General features: G+C 38.4%; 3 protein-coding genes across 3 annotated transcripts; 1 reads left to right on the top strand and 2 right to left on the bottom strand.

Moving 5' to 3' along the window:
* The first annotated feature begins 4285 nt into the window (after nt 1-4285).
* Nucleotides 4286-5167, top strand: LOC139106193 (uncharacterized). The gene has a single exon (XM_070662756.1). The coding sequence runs from the start codon at nt 4286-4288 to the stop codon at nt 5165-5167; it is 882 nt and encodes a 293-aa protein (XP_070518857.1).
* A 4059-nt stretch (nt 5168-9226) lies between these two features.
* LOC139106192 (uncharacterized) lies at nt 9227-10029 on the bottom strand (the record flags this gene model as incomplete). Its single annotated transcript, XM_070662755.1, has 1 exon — nt 9227-10029. A coding segment is annotated over one exon (801 nt), but the record flags the coding sequence as incomplete, so codon positions are not given.
* A 14424-nt stretch (nt 10030-24453) lies between these two features.
* Nucleotides 24454-26914, bottom strand: LOC139106072 (uncharacterized). Its single transcript, XM_070662552.1, has 3 exons — nt 26405-26914; nt 25981-26330; nt 24454-25916 (listed from the first exon to the last, which is right to left on the bottom strand). Exons 1-3 carry the CDS (start codon nt 26737-26739, stop codon nt 25276-25278), a joined length of 1326 nt encoding a protein of 441 aa, XP_070518653.1. The 5' UTR covers nt 26740-26914; the 3' UTR covers nt 24454-25275.
* Nucleotides 26915-27386: the final 472 nt, after the last annotated feature.

The following is a 27386-nucleotide window of genomic DNA, read 5'->3' as shown; positions in this document are numbered from 1 at the left end:
AACTGAGAAAATATACTAGCATTTTTTTGTTACAATTGTATTTTATAATGTCCTGTCACATGCTGACAAATTTAATATTTAAATTATAAACTGTGGGAATAAACTTTGGAATGTAACGAAATATAAAACCAATTCTATTTAAAGAACAATAAGTGACTGACACCAGGTGGGACCGAGGGGGTTACCATCGGGGACCGAGGCGAATAAGCTATATGATTTTATCGATCAAACATCAACGGGTAGAGCTGTTACTAATTAGCTATATGAAATTATCGATCTTAAAGTACCCTTCCTCCTTGATTTTAAAAGAGGTGGTTGAATAAGTCTTTAGCGGGGACAAGGGGATACACACCATATAAAAGAGCGTGCGAAGAAATGCGAGTTAGTTAGTTGAGTTAAGAATAATCAAGCTAAGAGTAAAAGTGACATTCATTATCATTTGGCCAATGTAAAACGGTTGATGGTCAGAAAGAGTTTGCTTGACTCCGATCGAGTCTCGAAGAATAATTGAGCGAGAGAATTTGGAAAACTGAGCTAGAGATTTTGAGAGATTGAGACCTGAGATCAATTGAGAAATTGTAAGAGAATTGATATTTTGATTTGGAATTAAAGTAAATATTTAATTTTAAATAAATTGTTTTTGTTAATTTAATTTCAATATTTATTTCGATTGAATTTGATTTTGGTGTCGGATTTTTAAATCAAAAGAAGTTAAATTTAAATATTATTAGTTATTATTTTGTGATACTCCTTGAAAGTGTTTCTGCAGAACCTCGCGAACAAAGAGTGTTGCGATCGGTTTGGTCGCTTCTTAATGGAGCGCGCGCAGAGAGATTTCTGGAGATTTTCTGCTGCCGTCGCTAAACAAATGAATTAAGAATTTGGAATTTTGTTAAATGAAGAAACGCGCCGGTAAACGAGTTCAACTAAAACGACTCCGATACCAAGTCAAAAGAGCTCTAGAAACGAAACAAATTCCCTCTTCCTTAATCCAGAAATTAAATCAAATCATTGAGTTTATCAAACCGAAGCATAAATTAATTCCGATTGATTTCCAGATCAATTATCCGAATTTTAATAATATTCCTAAAACAGATCCGCGATTTGTGACTTATAGAAATCTCTATCTTTTCGGTCCAGACGATTAAAAAAAAATAAAGAAATAATTTTACAATCCTTGTCCGGTCCCGGGTAAAATTCTTAAATGAATTGACTCAAAAACGGACTAAATTATTACGTTTATTAGGACGTGACAGTCCCAATGGTAAAGTTTTCGTAGAATCGGGTACGATATATCGCTTATCATCGTATGGACTTAAAGCAATTTTCTTTTTGCGTATGGTATACACCTCATGCAACTTCGATCTTATACACGTCTGCTGTCGAGTCATTTCGATTTCCTCCCGCAAACATCGCACATAATCATCGAATGCTATCGTCTTTGCTACAATATTATTTTTTACACCTTTAATCGTTTTCGTATCACTTTTACCATCGACTCGTAAAGCGTACATTTTTGATCTAAGTCCTATAAATTCGGTCATAATCGCACCATTGTTCTCATTTTTCATCAAACCGGGCACTTTTTTATTGACGAGTGGAATATCATATACATTGTCGGGTGCGTAGTCGCTCGTATTGAATCTGTTGTCATGTTTTATTGTCTCATATACGTCATCACACTCGATATAATATATGAGACTATCTGTGTCAGTGTACATTACTTTACATTTATCGTGATACAATGGTTGCATGTACTCGTGATGAAATTCATATAAGCATGTCTTGGATATGTCAAGAATGCTAATACCAACATAAATCGGCTTATTAAATTTTATCTCGAGTTTACACATTTCAATCGCCACAAGATTTTCAGCAAAAACGCTACGACTGTGAAAATTTGGCTTCCCAATCAACGCTTCAGCACCGAATATACCTTCTCATTGTGTTATGAGCTTTACATCGACGTGATTGCGTATATTTTCCATGGTTTTGCAAAATACCGCATTGTTCATTAATTTATATAAATTCTTTTCAAAATTATTTGTTGCTGCAGTTCTAAATGTTGTGTTAAACTCAATATATGCGCGAAGCCATGACGATTATTTAAATTTTAATACGCGATGTATTTTTGTAACGCAAAGACCATGACGCATACATTGCTGCACGTTGCGATAATGAATGATGTAACGTTTTTTATCGCTCAACGTTGTAAGGAGCTTCTCCTGCCGTTTACCGGGTGGCTTATCGCGTGTTGGACAAAACGGTAGGTCAGTGTGTGCATCATGTAAACCTTGAGGATATTCTAAGTCGACCTCGAGAAAATAACCAACGGGTGAATCAAGCGGTACGCTTAGTATATCAAAATTACTAGCGTTATCAATCCATTGAAAATCCGCGTAGGGCAATGGCTGGCACATCGCCCAACCGTACAAATTATTAACATAGTATATCAAATACGATGATGGTTTTGATTGATCATACGACTGCATGTACTTGTTGTTGGCGTGTGCATATCGATTTGAACATTGACTTAAGCTGCCTCGAATACCGCGTTCAACGAACATAACCATATCAATATCTGTAAGAAGTTCAAATGTAATGCCAGTATGTTTCAACATTGCATCCCACGTAAAACCAGGTAATGTATAATAATACGCTGAGTCAAGCCCATAACTCGTTATACAACTATCTCTAAAATTTTCAAATATATCGGCCAACAACAAGACATCAGTTTTCAAATACAGATCACTGTACTCTCCGAGCAATTGAATAAAGAACCGACACCAGATATCAACGGCGTATGCGTAATCGCTTTCAGATACTGTTTCACCCGTTAATGAACTATAGAATTTTTCACGTGATGGTAAGCGTGAGTCGTCCAACCTTTCGACCAGTTATGGTTGAATCAGTTGTTCTCCAGATGTTTTTCAACATATATTTATTTAATCTTACAATTAATTAACAATATTAACTTTGTGATTCTATAAGCGGCGCCCCTTTTGGCTGGGCGCCTATTCAAAATGCCGAAGACCTTAGTCTTGTCGGCGTTCTCTATAGCTCAGGTGTGGTTCTGTAAGTGTGACCAGGATTGGTCCCCACTTGTCGTCTCCGGGGTACTTAATAGGGAAGATCTCAGCTCTCTGCGTTGCTTCGATGATCTCCGCTCCTTCAGTCTGAGTTGCTTTGCTGTTCTCTGCTCTATTGGTCTGCGTTGCTTGGTCGATCTCTGCTCCTTCTGTCTGTACCTCTGCTTCCACCTTAGGTGTTTCCGCCTGAACTGCGGCCTCAGCTGTGGATGCCTCGGCTGGACTTTCCTCCAGTTGAGTTCTCGGGATGTCAATCGGGATGAGTTTCCAAGGGAAAAATTCTACTCCTTTGTCGAGCCCTCTCTTCGGTAGGATGGTTACTTTTCCTCGGAAGTCCTCGATGCTTAGGATCTTAGGACGATTCTCCTTCTCGCTTTCCGGGGATGATGGTAAGAAAGCTGGAGTAATTATCCTCTTGGCCTTCTTCCCTCTCCGCACTCTTTTATAAGAGATTTTGCTCATCTGATTACAACACTTTTTGCCTCGGGTGCTTCCGTATGTTAGGCGCACACCTCGGCAGATTACAACACTTTTGGCCTTTGACCACTATTACCAGAGCGGATCATTAGCGACTTTGACCGGTCAACTGGTCCAGTATATGACCAGTTGGCTGGCCATTTTTACTATCGAGAATTGAATTTGCCTCCAATCCACCTGGCGGAGTGGAAGCAAACTCCCCTCGATGACAGCTCAAGCTGTCATAGTGAATAGGTTATGAAATTAACCTATACTGTAGCAGACGACGCATTATGCTGCGTTCACAAATGCGTCGACCGCTACAGGACCCCGATTGACATCCCGAGAACTCAACTGGAGGAAAGTCCAGCCGAGGCATCCACAGCTGAGGCGGCAGTTCAGGCGGAAACACCTAAGGTGGAAGCAGAGGTACAGACAGAAGGAGCAGAGATCGACCAAGCAACGCAGACCAATAGAGCAGAGAACAGCAAAGCAACTCAGACTGAAGGAGCGGAGATCATCGAAGCAACGCAGAGAGCTGAGATCTTCCCTATTAAGTACCCCGGAGACGACAAGTGGGGACCAATCCTGGTCACACTTACAGAACCACACCTGAGCTATAGAGAACGCCGACAAGACTAAGGTCTTCGGCATTTTGAATAGGCGCCCAGCCAAAAGGGGCGCCGCTTATAGAATCACAAAGTTAATATTGTTAATTAATTGTAAGATTAAATAAATATATGTTGAAAAACATCTGGAGAACAACTGATTCAACCATAACTGGTGACCCCGACGAGGACGAAGAGGAGATGGCAACTTCAGGGACATCAGGGGTGACAGAATCTACGGAACCAGCACAGATTAACCGAGTCGCAATGAGGATGCCACCGATGATTCCTGATGAACCGGAGTTGTGGTTTGCACAACTAGAGAGTCAATTTACCATTTGCGGAATCACCCAAGAGAATACTAAGTACGCATACACGCTCTCGCAGTTAGAGACAAAATATACAAGGGAGATTAAGGACCTGATCAGAGATCCACCAGCTGAAGGAAGATATCAGAACGTCAAGAAAACGCTGATACAAAGACTAGCAGTGTCGCAGGAGCAGAAATTGAGGCAATTGTTGGAGCATGAAGAGTTAGGCGATAGAAGACCAACACAATTTCTGAGACATCTTAAATCACTTGCGGGATTAAACATGGCAGACGATCGTTTAAGGACGCTTTGGATCAGCCGTCTTCCAACCCAGATGCAGGTTATTCTAGCAACAAGGCATGGAGATCCTCTAGAGCAAGTTGCTGAACAAGCTGATAAAATTATGGAAGTCAGCGGGAATCTTCCTACAGTAGCAGCAGTAAAAAGGAATTTCAAAGAAAATGAGCCCAACTTGGAGGAAGCTGTAGAGAAACTTAGAAGACAAGTAGCAGCACTCTCAACAAAACTAAATTGGAGAAGCCGAAGCAGAGATAGAGATTTCTCAAGAGGAAGAAATCGTAGCAAATTCAGAAGCAACAATCGGGAAGCTATATGCTTTTTCCATAAAAGATTTAAAGAAAAAGCCAGGAAATGTGAGCAGCCCTGTAACTTCAAGAAGGAAAACGAGAAAGGCGATCACTGATGGCGGCCAGTGGTGACAGCCTTAAGCCACGCCGCCTTTTCATCAAAGATAAAAGAAGCAAGATTCGATTTCTGATCGACACCGGAAGCGATATAAGCGTGTTCCCAAGAAGCCGATGCAGTAGGAGCAAGAAAACTGACTACGAATTATTCGCAGCGAATGGAACGGCAATCCATACTTATGGGGAGATCAATCTTCAACCAGATTTTGGATTAAGAAGAGTTCTTTCTTGGAAATTCGTAGTGGCAGATGTGACTACACCAATAATCGGATCAGACTTTTTGGCTTATTATCATCTCCTTCCGGATATCAGGAAAGCGTGTCTCATTGATGGACGAACTGGATGGAGAGCGAAAGGCGACACCAAAGCGATTGCAATGATATCGATAAAGGCAATAAAAGAAGACGATGAGTATCACAAAATACTCAAGGACTATCCTGAGTTAGTAGGAGCAAGACCAAGAGCGAAAGAAAGACCGTTGGTACAGCATCATATCCAGATAACTCCAGGGCAACCAGAATATTGTAGGCCGAGGCGACTTGCGATGGAGAAATTAAAAGCGGCCAAGGAAGAATTCAAGCAACTGCTGGAAGAGGGAATTATTCAACCTTCACAGAGCGCATGGGCAGCACCTTTGCATATGGTGCCTAAGAAAGAGAATAAATGGCGACCTTGCGGAGACTACAGGAGGTTGAATGATCGGACAGTTTCAGACAGATATCCAATTCCACATATTGAAGATTTTGCACAAACTTTGAATGGGAAGAAGATATTTTCAACTTTGGATCTGGAAAAGGCGTATAATCAAATTCCGATTGCACCAGAGGATGTTCCAAAAACAGCAATTACGACTCCATTCGGATTGTATGAATACAAATTCATGCCATTCGGCCTTAGAAATGCAGCACAAACTTTTCAAAGGCATATCGATGAAGTGCTCAGGGGTTTAGACTTCTGCCACGCCTATATTGATGATATTTTAATAGCATCAATGGACAAGAAAGAACACAAAGAACATCTTCAGCAAGTTTTTGATCGATTAAAGAAATACGGCATTCGGATCAACACAGCGAAATGCAGCTTTGGAAGGCAGAGCGTCAATTATCTTGGATATCAAGTAGATCAAGAAGGAACACAACCACTTCCCAGCAAGATTGAAGCAATTAGAGAATTTAAGCAGCCTGAGACGGTGAAACAACTTCGACAGTTTCTGGGAATGATAAATTTTTATAGAAGATTCATTCCAGAAGCAGCGAAAGAACAAGCAATATTGAATGAGGTATTGAAAGGACCAAAGAAGAGTAAAAATGCAAAAATAGTTTGGACAACAGAGCTACAAGATGCTTTTAAGAGCTGCAAAGAGAGTCTCGCAAAAGCTACACTTCTTGAGCATCCAGATCCGAAAGCTGCATTAACACTCACAACAGATGCGTCAGACATAGCCATTGGAGCAGTTCTTCAGCAGGAGAAGGAAGGAGAAAGAAGACCATTGGCGTTTTTCAGCAAGAAGTTGACAATGGCGCAAAGAAAATATTCACCGTATGACAGAGAACTATATGCTATTTATGCAGCAGTGAAGCATTTCAAGCATATGTTGGAAAGCAGAGAGTTCACTATCTTCACGGACCATAAGCCAATCATATATGCATTTGCGCAAGATCCAGGAAAAACATCGCCTAGGCAAACAAGACATCTAGAATACATTGCACAATTTTCGACAAATATTCAACATATTTCTGGGTCGGAAAACACAGTTGCTGATGCGCTCTCAAGAGTTGAAGCTGTATCACAGACAGTTACGATTGAAGAACTTGCAAAAGCACAAGAGGAAGATGAAGAATTAAAAGAGTACCTAACGAAAGAAGATACTTCATTGAAACTTGTAAAAGAGAAAGTCCCTGGAACTCAAATTGAAGTCTACTGTGACAACACAACAGCAGTGAAACGTCCATTCGTAAGCCTTCGGTTTAGGAGAAGAATATTTACGAGCTTACATGGATTAGCTCACCCAGGAGTAAGGACAACAACCAAATTAGTTACACAAAATTACGTTTGGCCAAATGTTCGGAGAGATTGTATCGAGTGGTCAAGGGCATGCATTTCTTGTCAAAAGAACAAGGTAACAAGGCACACTAAAACTCCAATCGGGACCTTTCCAATACCAACAGGCAGATTTCAACATATTCATGTGGACATCGTAGGACCATTGCCAGTCTCTCGGAATAAGAAGTATTGTCTCACTATCATTGACAGATTTACGAGATGGGCAGAAGCAATTCCGGTAGAAGACATCACAGCAGAAACGATAGCAAGAAATATTTTTAATGGTTGGATCACGAGATTTGGAGTTCCCGAGAAGATTACGACAGATCAAGGGAGGCAGTTCGAGTCTGAAATTTTTGGAAGATTGACGAAGCTGACAGGAAGTAAACATATTAGAACAACAGCTTATCATCCAGCAGCAAACGGAATGGTCGAAAGATTCCACAGGCAATTGAAAGCAGCAATTAAGTGTCATGAAACACATGATTGGGTCGATGTTCTACCAACAGTATTACTTGGCATCAGAGCAGCATTTAAAGAAGACTTAAGAGCGACTCCAGCAGAGATGACTTATGGAGAGAACTTAAGGCTACCAGGACCAATGTTAGGAGACAAAATTCAACAGCCAAGAGCACCGAGTGAAGATTTCATTGAGTTATTAAAGAACACGATGACTCAATTAAAACCAACAGTTAGAAGACACGGACAAAGTCAGATTTTTGTATCAAAAAGGTTACAAGAAGCACAACGAGTATTTGTAAGAAGGGACATTCCGACAGGCACTTTGCAGTCAAGATATGAAGGACCGTTTGAAGTCATTAAAAACTACGGAAAAACATTGAAGATATTGCAGAGAGGAAAGGAGACAGTTGTCAGCATGGATCGAGTCAAACCAGCCTTTATCTTGAATGACGATGAAGAAGAAGAAGAAGTAGAACCTCAATCATCCTTGAGACAAAGTACGAGGAAGAAGAAGCTAACCGTCAGATTCCAAGCCGGACTTTAAATCAACCAAGGGGGTCCTGTAGCGGTCGACGCATTTGTGAACGCAGCATAATGCGTCGTCTGCTACAGTATAGGTTAATTTCATAACCTATTCACTATGACAGCTTGAGCTGTCATCGAGGGGAGTTTGCTTCCACTCCGCCAGGTGGATTGGAGGCAAATTCAATTCTCGATAGTAAAAATGGCCAGCCAACTGGTCATATACTGGACCAGTTGACCGGTCAAAGTCGCTAATGATCCGCTCTGGTAATAGTGGTCAAAGGCCAAAAGTGTTGTAATCTGCCGAGGTGTGCGCCTAACATACGGAAGCACCCGAGGCAAAAAGTGTTGTAATCAGATGAGCAAAATCTCTTATAAAAGAGTGCGGAGAGGGAAGAAGGCCAAGAGGATAATTACTCCAGCTTTCTTACCATCATCCCCGGAAAGCGAGAAGGAGAATCGTCCTAAGATCCTAAGCATCGAGGACTTCCGAGGAAAAGTAACCATCCTACCGAAGAGAGGGCTCGACAAAGGAGTAGAATTTTTCCCTTGGAAACTCATCCCGATTGACATCCCGAGAACTCAACTGGAGGAAAGTCCAGCCGAGGCATCCACAGCTGAGGCCGCAGTTCAGGCGGAAACACCTAAGGTGGAAGCAGAGGTACAGACAGAAGGAGCAGAGATCGACCAAGCAACGCAGACCAATAGAGCAGAGAACAGCAAAGCAACTCAGACTGAAGGAGCGGAGATCATCGAAGCAACGCAGAGAGCTGAGATCTTCCCTATTAAGTACCCCGGAGACGACAAGTGGGGACCAATCCTGGTCACACTTACAGAACCACACCTGAGCTATAGAGAACGCCGACAAGACTAAGGTCTTCGGCATTTTGAATAGGCGCCCAGCCAAAAGGGGCGCCGCTTATAGAATCACAAAGTTAATATTGTTAATTAATTGTAAGATTAAATAAATATATGTTGAAAAACATCTGGAGAACAACTAATTCAACCATAACTTATATAAATATATATATATTTACCGATCACAAAAATATTTTCTGTTCTTCGTTTTATTCAATTGTATGCTTAAGAGGCGAGAAAGATTTTTTATCAGCGCAAAATGTCCCACATCATCATTGTCATGTTGCACGTACAGCATATGAATGTATCTCTCTTTCTTCATATCGGTGAGTCGTATTGGTAAAATTTTCTGTTCTTCAATTCCATATACGTTGATTGAAATGTTGTTGAGTTGTTCAAACTTTTTAATTTGTTTCAGTGTTACTGGAAACTCTATACCTTCTAGATTTAATACTGTAGAATAATGTGGATATGACGATTCTCGTTCCATGTGTCTTTCAGTTGGATGTAAAGCAGCAACAATTGACCATGCAAAACATGCATTATCCGTTGATTGAACATTTATTATCGCTTTTTTTATTTTTATTTTTTGCGATAATTGAATGTAACATTCCGCATGCAATGGATTATATTTATTAATATTTATAATCATATTATGTATACGCGATAACGCCCATCCGCTATCTCGTTCTTGAAACTCATCCAGCGAGGCAAGAATAGGCTCCATGACACGTGACTCATACCACTCTTCTAAATCAGATGAGCTAAAAAGTTCACTGTTTCTCGTGTGCACGCTTTTGTTTGCGGTTTTATTACCTGATACAAATTCACCATTAAAAACTGCATTTACTTTTACATTATGATGTTGCGCATAACATAACGCACATGTTTGAGCACGATTTTTCCAGCATCTTCTAAGAACTGCTGACGCTCGATATGTTTCACGTTGATAACAGCACCAGTCACTATACGATTTTCAAAAACAGAATCTATTTCACGCCATTAAGTTTAACTTTTTGCCTACTATATCCAGCACCCTCATGAATGAATCGTTGTCGTGTTACATATTTTAAATTTTCACATCGTGCGATATTAGTAATCAATGATTGTTGTGCGCCAATTGATAACCGCGCTCTTTTATTTCGCCCATGTTCTTCCAACGACTCGATATACTCGCAACACCGTTGCTCCCATACGTTAAACTCATCGTGTGAAGTCAATCGTACAGCTTGCTCTAATAACTCTCGCTCTCTAGAATCCATACTGCTTTTTATGATTCCAACAGGAATACTAAAATTTCGCGCATATGTTCTGATACTTTTATATCGCAGTATTTTGTCAATGTTTTTATTTTCATATCTCTAACGTGACGCATATGCATTTCAAAAACGATTCACCACGTGTGCCATGACAATAATGGATTTTTATATGTTTCTTATAAGAGCGCGTTGTTCTCTCGACAATGCCGTGTTGACAGAGATATCTTTATCGTATACTCGTTTTAACACGCGCCTCTGATCTCATCTTGAGAACTGACGTGTGTTATTGATATCATATGTAACTACTTCGACACCGTGATCTCGTCTCGAGAACAAGAATTTGTCATAGTCTGTTATGACAAATCTAAGATTTTACCTCTTTAGTACGCGTTGTGAGTTTAAATGTTTGAGCTCTCAGCGTACATGTGTGACAATGAATATCAATGTTTTTACATTTTAGCACGTACTGAATCTCTCAATTTCACATCTATATCGCTGTGATCTCATTCTCGAGAAACAGATACATTGTAGCCTGTTATAACAAATCTAAAATTTTACCTCTTTAGCATTTGGAGGGAGTTCATTGCCTGCGCTCTCAGCGTACATTTGTGGTAATTAATATCAATGTTTTTACATTTTAGCACGTACTGAATCTTTCAGTTTCACATCTATATCGCTGTAATCTCACTCTTGAGAAACAGATACATTGTAGCCTGTTATGACAAATCTAAAATTTTACCTCTTTAGCATTTGGCGGGAGTTTATTGTCTTCGCCCTCAATGCACATCTGTGGTAATGAATATCAGTGTTTTACATTTTAGCACGCGTCAAATGATCTCACCGTTGCGTTGTTACATTTTACCACGTGTTTGATAATCGTGCTGTGATATTGTGGAGGGCTCTTACGTTCACATCTATGATGTTGCAATCTCACCCCGAGAAAAGATGTTTCCATATAAGGTATTGCGATTTGTAAAGCCCCCGCTACTTACAAAATTTATACTATGCTCAGTAGTGGGAGTAGTATAAATACGTTAGGTCTCTTTATATTAATTCTATTAGATAATTTGTAAACCATTATACTTTTATTGCGACTATAATGGAGTGGTCTGATGAATCTTCGTCTTCATCTGTTGAAGTGGTACTTGAAACATCGTCAGAGTCCGACGCCTCTTCATTGCCTAACGATAGTAATTACGCGAGTGACCAAAGTGACGATCTAACAATTCATATTTTGCAAGAACTGGAATCAGCGCATATTCGAGCACTTACTTCGAGCACAAAGTATTGCATAATATACGTGTATTATTGTACACCTAGTGCAGCTATTGCCGTTTGCACGGAGTGTATGATCGCATTCTCTGATTTGGGAAGACCTATGACTCTTATTCATGGACATGAGATCAATTCTCACAACGCGTTATATAGCAGATTGTACTCTAATTGCAATAAACCAATGTATTTAATATTTCCGTGCAACATATGTTCTGTTTGCACTGCTTTACAATAAAAAATGTGTTTGTGATATACAAAAACTATGGATTCTTTACTATATGCGGACAATTCGTTTTATAGACGTAGCGATGAGGATGATGAAGCCGACGAACTTTTTAAAGTGATAAATATAAACTTTACATCGCTTAAACCTCAAGGATCCATCACCCGTTTCCTACGAAATCGTAAACTAGGTGTCCGCGGTACCTGTGAACCGTTTGTGAGACGATCTTCGATTGATATGCATTACAGTTATCGCGAGTGGCCGCAGCATATAGTGAAACGCAAACTTTGTTTTCTTCGCGGCATACGTGATAATGTTTCGGATTTCTTCAGGTCATCGAAATTACGAACATTTATACAATCGGGTAAATTTAATGACTTAGCGATTGGTCAGAGAGCCGCGTTACGACATAGACTTTGCTCCGTTGACGATCTAATACTTGGTCTAAAACTTGTTATTCAACGTAGTGTCGGCCGCAGATTGGACTTTCCTCCATTTATAAGTTACTATCATCCAGTGAACTGTTATACGTGGGTGGATACATTTCTGGATCGATATCAAATGCTTGATCCCTGCTTTACCATAAACATTTCACTTGGTAATAGGTTGTGCGGTGAAATTTTTTATGCAATCCAAACCATTGGACTTTTGCGCGAAATTTACCTGACAATTGTGATGCTGTTACCGCGTTCCAATTGCTACGTTGCACATGCACCCATGATCAGGTTGCATGTAATATATGTGTAAAAAGCCTCAACAATACTGATGAGGAGATGACCTCAGTTCATGATATCTTTTTTTAAATTAGTGACGCATGTAACTGTGGTGGGGATTTTAGTATAAAAGTCGCATATACTCAACGTGTCGTTACCAGTTTGCGAACTTTCATGCACGGACTCTACTGTCTCGAAGATACTGCTGCTGCAACCATGAATTTCTACACTCCAGTACCAAGCACGTTGGCCGGGAACATGAAGTAAGTATTGTATATTGTATTGTGATAAAAAAAATATGTGTTTTCTTTTATTCATTTATTGTATTTTTTTATTTAGTTTGGCCACACCGTAGTGTACACACCGTATTCTGGGGAGAAGATTTGCTTTAACGCCTACTGCATACAAGTATTTGAACATTGGTATCAACGCTGGACTTGTATCACATGTGCAATTACTTCTTGGCGATACCAAGGGAAATACTATGCTGCTACCGCATGCTACGTGGACAGCGTTGATGGAAAAACGTGAGGCCGTTAAGTTTATTGTTCAATAACCGTCTGCGGCACCACCACTGTTCATTCGCGATTTAACTTTAACAATTGTAAATATTACTACTAATGACACTGTAATCAAATTATTGTTAAGAGATGTACACTTATATATAAAACAGCAAACTCTATTATTTCTATTCGACATTAATCATTGCGTTGAGCATGTTTATTTTTCTCTATCACAAACTGTAGACGCTGTTAGTGAAACATTTAAATACTTCGTATCTAGTTTACGACGTGATGCTATTACCACTAAAAGTGATGCGATTAAATTGTTACATGACATTTATGATAAAAGTGTGCTCATTGATTGCGAACTCATTACGTTTGTTATCGATCGTATTGTTTTTGAGGCGTCAAATACAGTATTTTGTCAATAATTTCATTAAAATTGTATATGTTACATACTTTTATTTTATTATACTTTATTTCATCTCGCTCTTATCTTCCGAGAAGCCACGGGCTTCTATAGTTGCTATCGGTACGTGATTAATAAAAAAAATCTTACATTGTGTTCTTGGGATGCTCGTTGTATGAAGGTATGTAACAGATTTTAATTGCATGATTGCATTACCTGCACGATAGATATCTTTCGTTATATTATTAGAATTTCTTTTATATTGTATCTCTTTTTTCAGCATATTACTAGTACTGCTTTTTTGTTACAAATATACTTATACTGAAATACTTTACTTAGGCGTACCACGTCTTTGTCATCGACTAAAATTGTATGTAACAGATCTTCTTCAACCGGTTACATTATCTGCGCAATAGATCTTGTTCGAACGGTTACATTACCTGCGCATGAGGTAAAAAATTTCTTACATTACGTTCTCGGATGTGCTATGACTCTGAATCACCCCCACATATTTTTACTAGCCCTTTGTCTTTGAGCCCACAGCCGTCAGTAGCTTCTGACATCTCCAACTATCGCGATGGAGCCGATGAAAGTAGAAGTTGAAGTGTGCGAAAAGTGCAGGGCTCCGGTTTGTCGTGCTATTTTACTTAAATGTTTGCGCCAGCACTAATTGGGGTTCACAACCCCGCTGAGCACGGCGCGTGGTGCCCCGCGCATAACAAAGACATAGGTTCCGCGTCGTGGGACTTTTTACAACATAACCCGGTGTACGGGAAGAAGCGTATCATTATGACTACGCTTCACCTGTGCGCCGGGTCCATAGGCACGACTACTGTTACCACACCGCTCCCGTCGAATAGAGAGAGCTATCAGGCGGCTAAGAGACGCAAACTACATTAAATGTGAGTGCGTGTGTGCGCGTGTGTGTATGATAAGATGCATCGCTTTTGCATCTTCTCATACAAACATTTTTTTTTTTTAATAATATGCAGTGAAGAAAAGGAGGAGGGAGGAGGAGAGAGAAGGAGGAGCAGGAGGAGAAAAAGGAGAAGAGGAGAAAACTGTATAAAAGGTAATATTAAAATTGAATGATTGTGTGCGTGCGTGTGTGTGAGAACGCGTGTTCTTATCAGGAGATATGAGGTGTCAACGCCTGGTCTGCGATCTGATACTTCTTATCTCCTCACACGTGTTCGTCAGTACGTGCCGAGACCGCGTTTTTTGTTAGTAAATTTCGAGACCGCGTTTTTTTGTCAGTACGCGTTGAGACCGCGTAAGAGTAGCATTCGCGATTTTCGTTTCTCATGTCGTTAATATTCATTTGCGGTGGAGTTTTTAGTGCGGTATAGCTGCTTCACGGCAAGTCCCACACTACGCAGAGAAATCGGACTCTGGGTGTGCGTAAGTTGCATTCTCTCCATTCACGGAAAACAAAGAAAAAAAAAATCGTGAAATGAATAACACTCACAGTGACGTGCAATGTGTTATATTCTTCTCACAGCATTCCATGCAGTTCATCACCACATCTCTTACCTTCAAGATGATAACGTTCGCGTAACTCGACACGTACGTGGAGAACGCATGACGCATTGCATCTGATGCATTGTTACCCCTTTCCTTCATCTCCTGGTGACACATATGTTACCCCTTCTCTTACAAACATGAGTGATCCTTCCCCTCCCACTCCACTCATGATAACAAGTGCCCTGATAACAGGTGCACTGATAACAAGTGCATCGATAACAGATGCACCGATAACAGGCGTAATGATAACAACTGCACCGATAACAGGTGCACTGAAAACAGGGGCACTGACAACACGGTTTTCTCTCCGACATTGCGCCCCCCTCGGCGCTCTCGGAGTAGAACCCGTGTTTATTTGCTACTGGTTTCTTTGGGTCCTACACAATGCGACGTTGTCAAACTAAAAATTTTTTTTTCTGTTTTTTGGCTATATCTCGGCTCCTGGTAAAAGTAGAAAGCTCGGGATAGGTTCAGATGGGTCCCCTTTAAGCCCCGCACAATGCGACGTTGCTAAATTTCCAAAACTTTTTTTTCGTTTTTTGGCCATATCTCGGCTTCTGGTGAGGGTAGAAAACTCGGGATAGATTCGTATGCATATCCTTTAAGCCCCGCACAATGCTACATTGTTAGATTTTCAAAATTTTCTTTTTTTTGTTTTTCGGCCATATCTCAACTCTTGGTAAAAATAGAAAACTCGGGATATGCTCGTATACATCTTCTATAAGCCCCGTACAATGCTACGTTGCCAGATTTCCAAAATCTTTTTTCTGTTTTTTGGCCATATCTCGGTTCCTGGTGAAGGTAGAAAGCTCGAGATAAACCGGTATGCATCTTCTTTAAAGCTGGCCACACACAATTTCCGTAACAGTAACAGTAAAGCTTTCGACTAATCGCGTTGCTTGGTTTGGCCGTCCGTAACCGTGGCCGTAACAGTAGCAGTAGCAGTCGAAAATTTCAATATGTTGGAATTTTACTGCTACGGTTTTTACTGACAGCCAATAAGATTGCGAGGTTGTCTGACGTCAAAATATGTCGACGAAATGGCAAATAAGTCTTTCAGAATTGTGTCATCGAAATCATTCTTGTGTATCGAAAGAACATTTCTGTACTATCCTTTAATTCTTGAAATAGAGCATTAAAGTCTTCTTGCTGATTGCGAGTTTGATTGATACCTCAAACCCACCATCGCCTATTAATCCAACGTTTGGTATAATTTCTTTTGCGTAAACAAATGTATTCAAACATCCAGTAATGGATATGTAATGAAAACATATTATTCATAATTAAAAAAAATTTTTACACTTTTTAGTTTAAAAATTAAACTTTTATGTTAAATAATTTATCTCTTTATTACTTTAGATTTATAATATTTATTTAACTATAATAAAATTATACTTACTTATTTATATTTGTACTCACTCAAAATTAATATAATTAAAAAAAATTTTAATATTAATCTTCACATGCACTCAGAGTCACAATAAAAGTTTAAGTCCGCCATGGTTACCGTGGCAACACTGCGTTACAAAACATAGTGTGTTTTGCAGATTTTTACGTTATTGTTACTATTAGTGTTACGGAAATTGTGTGTGGCCAGATTAAACCCCGCACAATGCTACGTTGTTAAATTTTCAAAAATTTTTTTTAGTTTTTAATCATATCATGGTTCTTGGTGAAAGTAAAAAGCTCGGAATAGGCCCGTATGCATCTTCTTTAAGCTTCGCACAATGCTACGTTGCCAGATTAAAAATATTTTTTTTTTGTAATTTAGTCATACTTCAGCTACTGGTAAAAATATAAAGCTCGGGATAAGCCCGTATGCATCTTGTTGCACCGGGGCCGGTGCACGGGGTCCGTCCTTCGGGATCCGTGAGGGAGGGCGAAAAGTAGTAGTTTTTTAATAAATAATTAGAGTTTTATTAAGTTGCGTTTTTACACTTTTTTCGATCTTCCTATGTTTCCCTTTGGTCGGTTCGGCGCACGTCCTCGCGTTGTCACGCGTCCTCGGCTCCGCGAGGTCTCCTCTTACATGGCACGCGACCGAACTTTGATTACCTCAAGGCTCGTCTACAATGGCTGTAAGAATAAGACTGTAAGGTTGTAAACGCGATTGCAAAGGGTTTATTTCCGGTGTAGCATAGGTTGTAAGCAAAATAAATTATTTTCATTTCTTACGTCTTACAGCTTTACAATCGACCAATCAAAAACGCGATGGAAATCGCGCGAATGTTAATTGTTTTGTACCCATGGTTATCCTTTAGTATTGTATGTATAACGTATAAACGAAAAATGTTTTACGAAGAAGACGAAGACGGCAACCTTCTGGATGATATTTCAGAAAGCGAAGAGTTAGACAAAGAAATAATTTCGATAGTTAGAGCGAATCGTTTTTTATATAACAAAAATGAAAAACTTTACAGTAACACTCAGGTGAAAAGGTTAGCTTGGACCACTATTGGTGAAAATTTATCTAAGAAAAAGACAGGTAATTGTAAATGTAGTTATTATTAAATAAATATGAGTTTATATATATATATATATATATATTTTTGTCGTTCGGTACATAACGGGACCGGTATACATATTGTATACGTTGATATACATTGATATACATCGACTTCTAGACGAAAGTTTTTAAATAATTTTTTATATGTATAATCAAAATACAATTATATGTACAAATTTTATTTTTTTTATCTAGTGTTACTTATGAGTACCATTAAAAAATGTATTAAAAACTCGTCAAACATCGTATACATGTAGTAAAACGCAGTATACATAGATTTAAAACGACCATAACCATTATATTTTATAATTAGTTATAATTTGTACATAATTTATTCAAAATTATATTAAAAAATAAAATTTTTATACATTGTAACTTAATGGGACTAAAATACATTTTAAATATTTATTATATTGTTTTAATATGTAAAGGACAAATCATACTCATTAAATAAAAATGAAATCGATTCATGGTGTAAATTTGAGCAAAAATTTATTTTTAAAGTCAAAATATTTATTAAACCGTAAATTTAAAATTAATTTTCCGGTCCTAATTTATACCAATACGTCGCAAATAACGGAACTCGCATGTGACGTTACATCGTATTAAAGATTATAAACTGTGTCGTAACGTCACATGCGAAGTCCGTTGTCTGCGACGTATTGGTAGAAATCAAGAAAACAAAACTTGAAATCCCTTTTTCAAAAATCTCGATGTTGTAAATGAGCACGTAGTTGCAAGTGCACAAATTAACGCATACACTAGTTTTGTTTCGGTTAAAAAAATTTTAATTTCTAATCGTTTAGAGTTGTCATTTTGATTAAAACAAAGTGTAACAGTATGTTCAAGTAGAGTTGACGGTAAAATGTTTGTATTGAACATTATGTATGCCGAATAGCTCGTGACGGCTTGAGATTGACATAATGAAAATGTTGTAGTCACGCAGATCGTATATTTTTACAAGATTTGAGAGCATTTAAGTCACATTTGACCGGTACCGATATTTGTCGTTACATCTAAGTAACAAGTCCCAGAATGTGACTATACGTTGATGATTTAATTTATAAACTGTGTGCTAATGTCACATATTGGGACTCTTTACTTAGATGTAACGAAAAATATCGATACCGGTTAAATATGACTTAAATATTTTACAAATATTTTCCGATTATTTTAAAAATATGCGACTTGCATGACTACATCATTCTCACTATGTACAATTTAAATTGCCACCAGCTTTACAGCATATATAACGTTTTATAGAATCCTTTTAGATTCAACACTACATGCTCATACGGTTACACTACGTTTTCAATCAAAATGACATCTCGAAACGTTTGACAAGTTAATTCTTTAGTCACGAATATGAATCAAATGTGTGCCTTAATACGTGTAATTCGAACTACGTACTTATTTACAGCGTTGATATTACTCAAAAAGCCGATTAAATAAGATTAGTTGTCCGGTCCTGATTTCTATCAATACGTCGCAGATAACGGAACTCGCATGTGACGTTACATCGTTTTAAAACTTATAAACTGTGTCGTAACGTCACATGCAAAGTCCGTTGTCTGCGACGTATTGGTAGAAATCAAGGCCGGAAAACAAAACCTTAAACCTCCTTTTCAGGAATCTCGATGCTGTAAATGAGCACGTACAGTGGCTCACGAAAGTCTACATACATATTAAAAACCAGCAGTTTACCATTAAAACAATTATTTTTGGAAACATTAGCAAAAGTAAGGTATTCCTTATAATGAAAAACTAATACTGTAAACATATGAAACATTTTAATAAAAAAAAAAATATATGTATGAACAAAAGACTTAAATAACGTTTATCGAAAATCTCACAAAAGTTTATATAAACTAATAAATAATGCTGTTTTAAGTTAAAAACAATAAATTAATATTTGGTAACTCTTCCTTTGATTTTTAAAACAGCTTCAAATTTTCGAAAAATCGACTTTAAGTATGATAAATTATATGAATTTTAATGGTGTGTATGTAGACTTTCTTGAGCCACTGTAGTTGCGAGTGCACAAATTAACGCATACACTAGTTTTGTTTCGGTCCTAAAGATTTTAATTTCTAATCGTTTCGAGTTGTCATTTTGATTGAAACAAAGTGTAACAGTATGTTCATGTAGAGTTGACGATAAAATATTTGTATTAAACATTATGTATGCCGAATAGCTAGTGACGGCTTGAGATTTACATAATGAAAATGTTGTAGTCACGCAGATCGTATATTTTTACAAGATCTGAGAGCATTTAAGTCACGTTTGACCGATACCGACATTTGTCGTTACATCTAAGTAACGTGTTCCAGAATGTGACGTTACCTTGATGATTTAATTTATAAACTGTGTGCTAATGTCACATATTGGGACTCTTTACTTAGATGTAACGAGAAATATCGGTACCGGTTAAATATGACTTAAATATTTTACAAATATTTTCCGATTATTATTAAAATTTGCGACTTGCATGACTACATCATTTTCACTATGTAAAATTAAAATCGCCACAAGCTTTTCAGCATATATAACGTTTTATAGAACCATTTTAGATTCAACACTACATGCTCATACGGTTACACTACGTTTACAATCAAAATGACATCTCGAAACATTTGACAAGTTAATTCTTTAGTCGCGAATACGAATTTAGTGTGTGCCTTAATACATGTATTTCGAACGACGTGCTTATTTACAGCGTTGATATTACTCAAAAAGCCGATTAATTAAGATTAGTTTTCCGGTCCTGATTTCTATCAATACGTCGCAGATAACGGAACTCGCATGTGACGTTACATCGTTTTAAAACTTATAAACTGTGTCGTAACGTCACATGCGAAGTCCGTTGTCTGCGACGTATTGGTAGAAATCAAGGCCGAAAAACAAAACTTTAAATTTCTTTTTCAGGAATCTCGATGCTGTAAATGAGCACGTAGTTGCGAGTGCACAAATTAACGCATACACTAGTTTTGTTTCGGTCCTAAAGATTTTAATTTCCAATCGTTTTGAGTTGTCATTTTGATTGAAACAAAGTGTAACAGTATGTTCATGTAGAGTTGACGGTAAAATGTTTGTATTAAACGTTATGTATGCTGAATAGCTCGTGGCGGCTTGAGATTTACATAATGAGAATGTTGTATTTACGCAGATTGTATATTTTTACAAGAAATGAGTGCATTTAAGTCACGTTTGACCGGTACCGACATTTGACGTTACATCTAAGTAACGTGTTCCAGAATGTGACGTTACCTTGATGATTTAATTTATAAACTGTGTGCTAACGTCACATACTGGGACTCTGTACTTAGATGTAACGACAAATATCGGTACCGATTATATATGATTTTGAATATTTTACAAATATTTTCCAATTATTCTAAAAATATGCGACTTGCATGGCTACATCATTTTTACTATGTAAAATTAAAATCGCCACAAGCTTTTCAACATATATAACGTTTTATGAAATCATTTTAGCTTCAACACTACATGCTCATACGGTTACACTACGTTTACAATCAAAATGACATCTCGAAACATTTGACAAGTTAACTTTTTAGTCGCGAATACGAATTTAGTGTGTGCCTTAATACATGTATTTCGAACGACGTGTTTATTTACAGCGTTGATATTACTCAAAAAGCCGATTAATTAAGATCAGTTTTCCGGTCCTGATTTCTACTAATTTGTCGCAGATAATGGACCTTGTTTGTGACGTTACATCGTTTAAAACTTATAAACTGTATCGTAATGTAATTTACGAAGTTTATTGTCTGCCTCGTATTGGTAGAATTTAATATCAGAAAACAGAACTTGAAATATCTCTTTCAGGAATTTCAATGCTTTGATTGAGCACGTAGTTGAATCTGCACAAGTTAATATCTACGCTAGTTTCGTATTCGTGATTAAAGAATTAACTTGCCAAACCATTCGAGGTGTCGTTTTAATTAAAAACGTAGTGTAATCAAATGAGTTTGTAATATTGACGCTAAAATGTTTTTCTGAATAGATATATTAGTTGAGAGTGTCGTCATTATTTGTATTTTGCATTATAAGAGTGGTATGGTCATAATATTTTATCTGACTGGACCGGTCAAAAATTTTATTTATACTAAAACTAGTGCAATAACTCTTTAGTTTACTAAAATTTAATGTCGGTCCCTATTTTATACTTTACATATATTATTTATGTTGGTACCGGTCTTTTTATTATACACACTATGTACTTAATTTCGGTTCTGGTATTATACATTGCATGTATTTAGATATACGGGTACCGGACCCCACATGTTACTTTATATGTGTGAGAAATACCGGGTCGGTCCTAGTAAGAGCCAAATGTCCTGATATGTACCGTTAAGTCTCCGAAAAGGTACTGGTATCTACCAAACGACAAAAATATATATATATATATATATATATATATACAGGGTGTCCGAAATATTATTAGCAATATTAAAACTGTGGGTAAAGAATCAGATTTGGAGACGAAAAGTCCTTTACGAATTTGTAAAATTTGTAACCATTATTGAAAAAAAAATTAATTTGTCTAGCGCAAGAGCGACAAGGAAGCCACGTGTGAGTGAGCGCGACAGGCGACGGCGCCATTCCTAACCATTCGCCTGTTGCGCTCACTCACGCGCAGCTTCCTTGTCGCTCTTGCGCTAGACAAATTAATTTTTTTTTCAATAATGGTTACGAATTTTACAAATTCGTAAAGGACTTTTCGTCTCCAAATCTAACTTTCTACCCACAGTTTTAATATTGCTAATAATATTTCGGACACCCTGTATATATATATATATATATATATATATATATATATATATATATATGTATATATATATATATATGTATATATATATATATATATATGATTAATAAGATAATTAATTTATCATAAATCTTATATGCATAGGTGTTGAGGTTGAACATAGATTTGCTCAATTGCGACAGCGGTTTGTGAAAGAAAGGAAAAAAGTAATCCAGTCTCAAGGTCGATCAGGTGCTGGAGCTAGCCATCAGATATATACACCTCAATGGGATCTTTATAACGATTTAATGTTTCTAGCTGACACAATAAAACATCGAAAGTGAGTGCTAATTATTTTCATTTTGTGTTAAATAGTGTTGAGATGTACATTGTTATTTTTTTAATTCTTTTGTTTCAGTACATCATCTAACTACAAAAGAAAACTGTCAATACCTGAAGCTGATGTATTATGTAGTGATACTAACAATAAGAGAAGCTGTCCCTCAACTTCCTCAAGTTCCTCTTTACTTACACCGTACGTGTGTAATGAATCACTTATTCTATCTGATTGTTAGTATCTGAATTCTCAACTTCTATTTTTTATTTTATTCTTTATATAAAATAAAAGACAGGTTTTTATTTCTTTTCTTTCACTTTTGGTTTTTTAGGTGATGTTAATGAGTATTCAAATATAATGGAAACATTTATCTCAACCTGAATCACCTAAACTATTATCTCAACCTGAAAATAGCTTATCATATTTGAAGGATAAGGATAGTAGAAAGACAATGTCAAGTGCAAAGCAAGTGCAGAAAACAACATCAAATACTTTCCAAAAATGTGTTCCAGAACCTGATTCATTCGCTAAGTGCAAAAAACAAAATGTTGATTTTTTTAACAAAACACTACTCGATCAGTCGAAAAGTTTAAATGTGCTAGCACATAAAGTAGGAGACGCACTATTAGCTACGTCACAACCTGTTCCTGTTACATCTCAAGTTACAGAATCTGTATCTTTATTTTCTTCGGACATAAAAGCTGTAACACGGTAATTTCCGGTTCGGAGAGCTCGTCGGAAGCCAGGGCACGAGTATAAAGAAAACCGAGACTTGGGTTAATCGAAAAATAAAGAATTTATTAACAAAAGAAGGAAAGAAATATTTAGTTGAAATAATACACTTAAACTACGAAAAGAGAGATATATACAGAAATGAACTTAAGAATAAACTGTCACGAAAACGGCTATCTGCCGTGAGCTGGATTCCCAGAGATTGTTAGTGCGGGTCGCTTTCGGTCTTATCCTAGGTAACAGACCGCGTCGGTTATACAGGACTCCGAGGATTACAGGACGGGCCGCTCGGGCCGTGTCGGGCGCACGGGCTTCGCGTTCGCGAGTCGGCGGCGCGGATTACAAACCAGGCCGTGAGGGCCGTGTCGGACGCACAGGTTTCGCGTTCGCGAGTCGGCGGCGCGGATTACAAACCAGGCCGTGAGGGCCGTGTCGGACGCACAGGTTTCGCGTTCGCGAGTCGGCGGCGCGGATTACAAACCAGGCCGTGAGGGCCGTGTCGGACGCACAGGTTTCGCGTTCGCAAGTCGGCGGCGCCGCGACTTAATTCAATCGTGCGTCGGAATGCCAGGGCCGTGTTGGCGCGGAGATGCGAGAGAGAGTCGGGAGCGCCCGAGTCTCGGAGATGTCGGTGTCGAGGATGGACGGGAGCGCCCGGTCAAAGGAAGGCTCGGGAGCGCCCGAGTCTCGGAGATGTCGGTGTCGAGGATGGCCGGGAGCGCCCGGTCAAGGGAAGGCTCGGGAGCGCCCGAGTCTCGGAGATGTCGGTGTCGAGGACGGCCGGGAGCGCCCGGTCGAAGGAAGGCTCGGGAGCGCCCGAGTCTCGGAGGTGTCGGTGTCGAGGACGGCCGGGAGCGCCCGGTCAAAGGAAGGCTCGGGAGCGCCCGAGTCTCGGAGATGTCGGTGTCGAGGACGGCCGGGAGCGCCCGGTCGAAGGGAGGCTCGGGAGCGCCCGAGTCGTCAATAGCGAAGTCGGTTTCAGAGGCCGGGTGAGCCCGGTCGAGGAAGTCTTGGGAGCGCCCAAGACCTGGAGAATCGGATGCTGGGGTGCTCCCCAGCGCGGAATAAGGTGCCTCGTCTGCGCTCGAGGCGGCTTATATACCCGTGGGCCCGGGAGTGAGGGCCCCCACTCCCAAGCGGTCGGGTGGCGGTGCGCGGTGTGGGCGGTTGGGCGGCCCATGTCGCTCGTTGTGAAAGTCCGCGCTACTCGCCGCGGGCGGCTGGTCGGCCCGCGCTTAATTTAATCGTGGACGGGACCGCGCGATTAATTTGGGCGAACGGTGGTGGTCGCGGCGCGGGGTCTGAAGTTGTATTCGTGGCCTCAGGCCACAAAGCTATGTTGAGTTCAATAGGTTTTGCCTTGCAAAAAGTACCTGAATATAATCAATTGGATTGTTTAATTGCTATAATGCAATTAGTAAAAAATCATATTACATAAGAAAGTTAGGAATACAGATATATAATATTTAAAAAAAAAGAACCTGTTTGTGCAAAGAGACATATTTTCTATTAAGCAATATATTGCATAAGTTTTTTTTTAAGAAGATTAAGTTTGTTTTTACATTTGTTTACGTTATTTCCAAAGACTGAGAGAATTAAGAACTACTGACTGTTGACTTCGATATTTTAGAAGTATGCATATTTAAAGTATTTTTATGTTTAAAAATTTATATATGTGAAATATCTTTTGTTCGCTGACTCATGGTAAAACCAATCAAAATTAAAGTACAATTAGTTTTTAGTTAAATTAAAAGTAATTTGTTTTAATGCTACGATAGTACAATTTATTTTAAGTGCGTCTTTATTTTCATATACTATGTTCCTAAAAATGCGTTCTACATATGCGTTCTACATATTTGTCTTTTACAACATTTATACATGCAACAATATACATAAATGTTAACATATATTTGAATTTTCTTACAATAATTTTTATAATTTGAATAATAATTGAATACATTTAAAAATAATTAAGCAGGTAGGTTAATGTTGCTTCCCTTTAACGCTCTTTGAAGTTGCCAAGGTGCTTGAGCATTACCGATAGGAGACATAAAGTAATCTGAGAGATAATTTCTTAATCCTATGGAAAAAGCTCCAGCTCTGTTAGCTCCTACTCTCGATATTTGTTTAAAAAATTGTCCAGCTCCTACAGTACGCCATTGGCCTTCGATTATTCTGCCTTGTTCGTCTTCTATATCACACCAATCAGGCTGACAATATCGGTTTTCGCTGTTATTAGCACTCATAGCAAAATTGTGTAAACACACAAGTGCTTTACAGATTATTTCTGCAGTTTTTACTGAGCAAGACATCCTTCTCTGTAAGATTCTCCATCGAGAACAAAAAATACCAAAAGTATTCTCTATACACAATCTTGCCCGTGCTAATCGATAGTTGAACACTAACTGCTTATTTGTCATCTTGTCTGCTCTTCTTGGGAAAGGTCGCATTAAGTAAGGTTTTAGAGGAAAAGCTTCATCAGCCACAGCAATATAAGGAAATGGAACATCTCTTTTTGGTAAAGGCGTAGGTTCTGGTAGGTTTGCTCTATTAGTTTCTAAATCAGCTGCTAAATCTGTTTGACTCCATATGCCACCATCACTTATTGAACCTGCAAAGAAATTATATTTATTTTTCAATGATGACATTAATTGCTTAATAAAAAGTACACTTACCAAATTGACCAATATCTACCCACGTAAACTTATGATTGGCATCACACATTGCCATGAGAACAATACTGAAATATCCTTTATAGTTATAGAATTCAGATCCTGAGCATGGCGGTGCTTGTATTTCTATATGGCGACCGTCAAGTGCCCCTATGCAATTTGGAAATTGCCATTTTACAAAAAAGTCTTCGCTTATTCTTTTCCAGTTTTCAGCGTTCAATTTGGGCAAAACAATAGGTTGAAGAGCAAGCCATATAGCGTTACATACTTCTGGTATAATTTTGTGTACTGTTGATTTTCCAATACGAAATTCCAAATGTTTATCGTGCGCAGTATCACCTTGGGCAAGGTACCTGAACAGAAGAAAAGAAGCAATTAAATAAAATATGAAATAAAATTATATTATCAATAATTTAAAGCTACTTACGACAATGTTATGGCTAGCCGTGCTTTGACTGACAAAGATTTTCGAATGCTGTGTTTCCTTAAATACGGAGTTATTAATTGCAGTAGATGATTAAATTGTTCCGGCCAAAGCCGAACGTAAGAGAAAAATTCTTCATGATCTGTCAATAACATTTCATTAAATATATTGCACAGGAATCCCTGTCTTTTGCGTCTATTGATCGGCCTGACCCACCAACGTCTTATTCTCTTTATTTTTTGTACCTGAGAGGCTACAAGTAGAAAAATACTTTGTGCCTTTAACAATATAAAAAGAGTTAATAATCCTAATTTTCTAAAATCCATTTCGATATACATATAAAACGCAAACTACGTGACCTTTACATCACTTCACATTCAAAAATTTCAAAATATACCTTCTTTTTTCTGATTGGCCTACCTTACGTTTATTAGAAGCCATTGTAGACAGCGCTGTTTTAATACTACTATAGTCACTACAGCCTTACAGCCTTACAGCTTACCCTTACTGCCATTGTAGACGAGCCTTCACGCTCTCAGTTTACGGCACGGACTCAGATGCGACTCCCCGTCCGTGACGGTCCGCGGTTATTTAATAGTGACGCAGGGCCTTGGCGTCATTGGGTTGCAATGCCGAACTTCGGTTGTTCGGCGAATGCAACCTTAGCGATTTCGGCAATAAGTTCTCGCACGTGTTTCTCTTTTTGTTTCTTATTATTTAATTTCTTAAGGAGGTTTGCTAATTTTGCATCCTCCGAGGTTATTTAATTACGAGATACTTATGCCGAAATGCCCTGCGTCATGTTTCGTGTTGTAACGGGGTTTGGGTTACAACAATCTTCTTTAAGTTTTGCACAATGCTACGTAGTTAGATTTTAAAATTATTTTTTTTTGTTTTTTAGCCATATCTCGATTACTGGTGTAAGTAAAAAGCTCGAAATAGACCCGTATGAATTTTTTATCAGTTCCGCACAATGAAACGTTGC

This window comes from Cardiocondyla obscurior, linkage group LG10, assembly GCF_019399895.1.
Source record: "Cardiocondyla obscurior isolate alpha-2009 linkage group LG10, Cobs3.1, whole genome shotgun sequence".
Classification (NCBI taxonomy): Eukaryota; Metazoa; Arthropoda; class Insecta; order Hymenoptera; family Formicidae; genus Cardiocondyla; species Cardiocondyla obscurior.
This window is presented reverse-complemented; position numbering and strand designations above follow the sequence as displayed.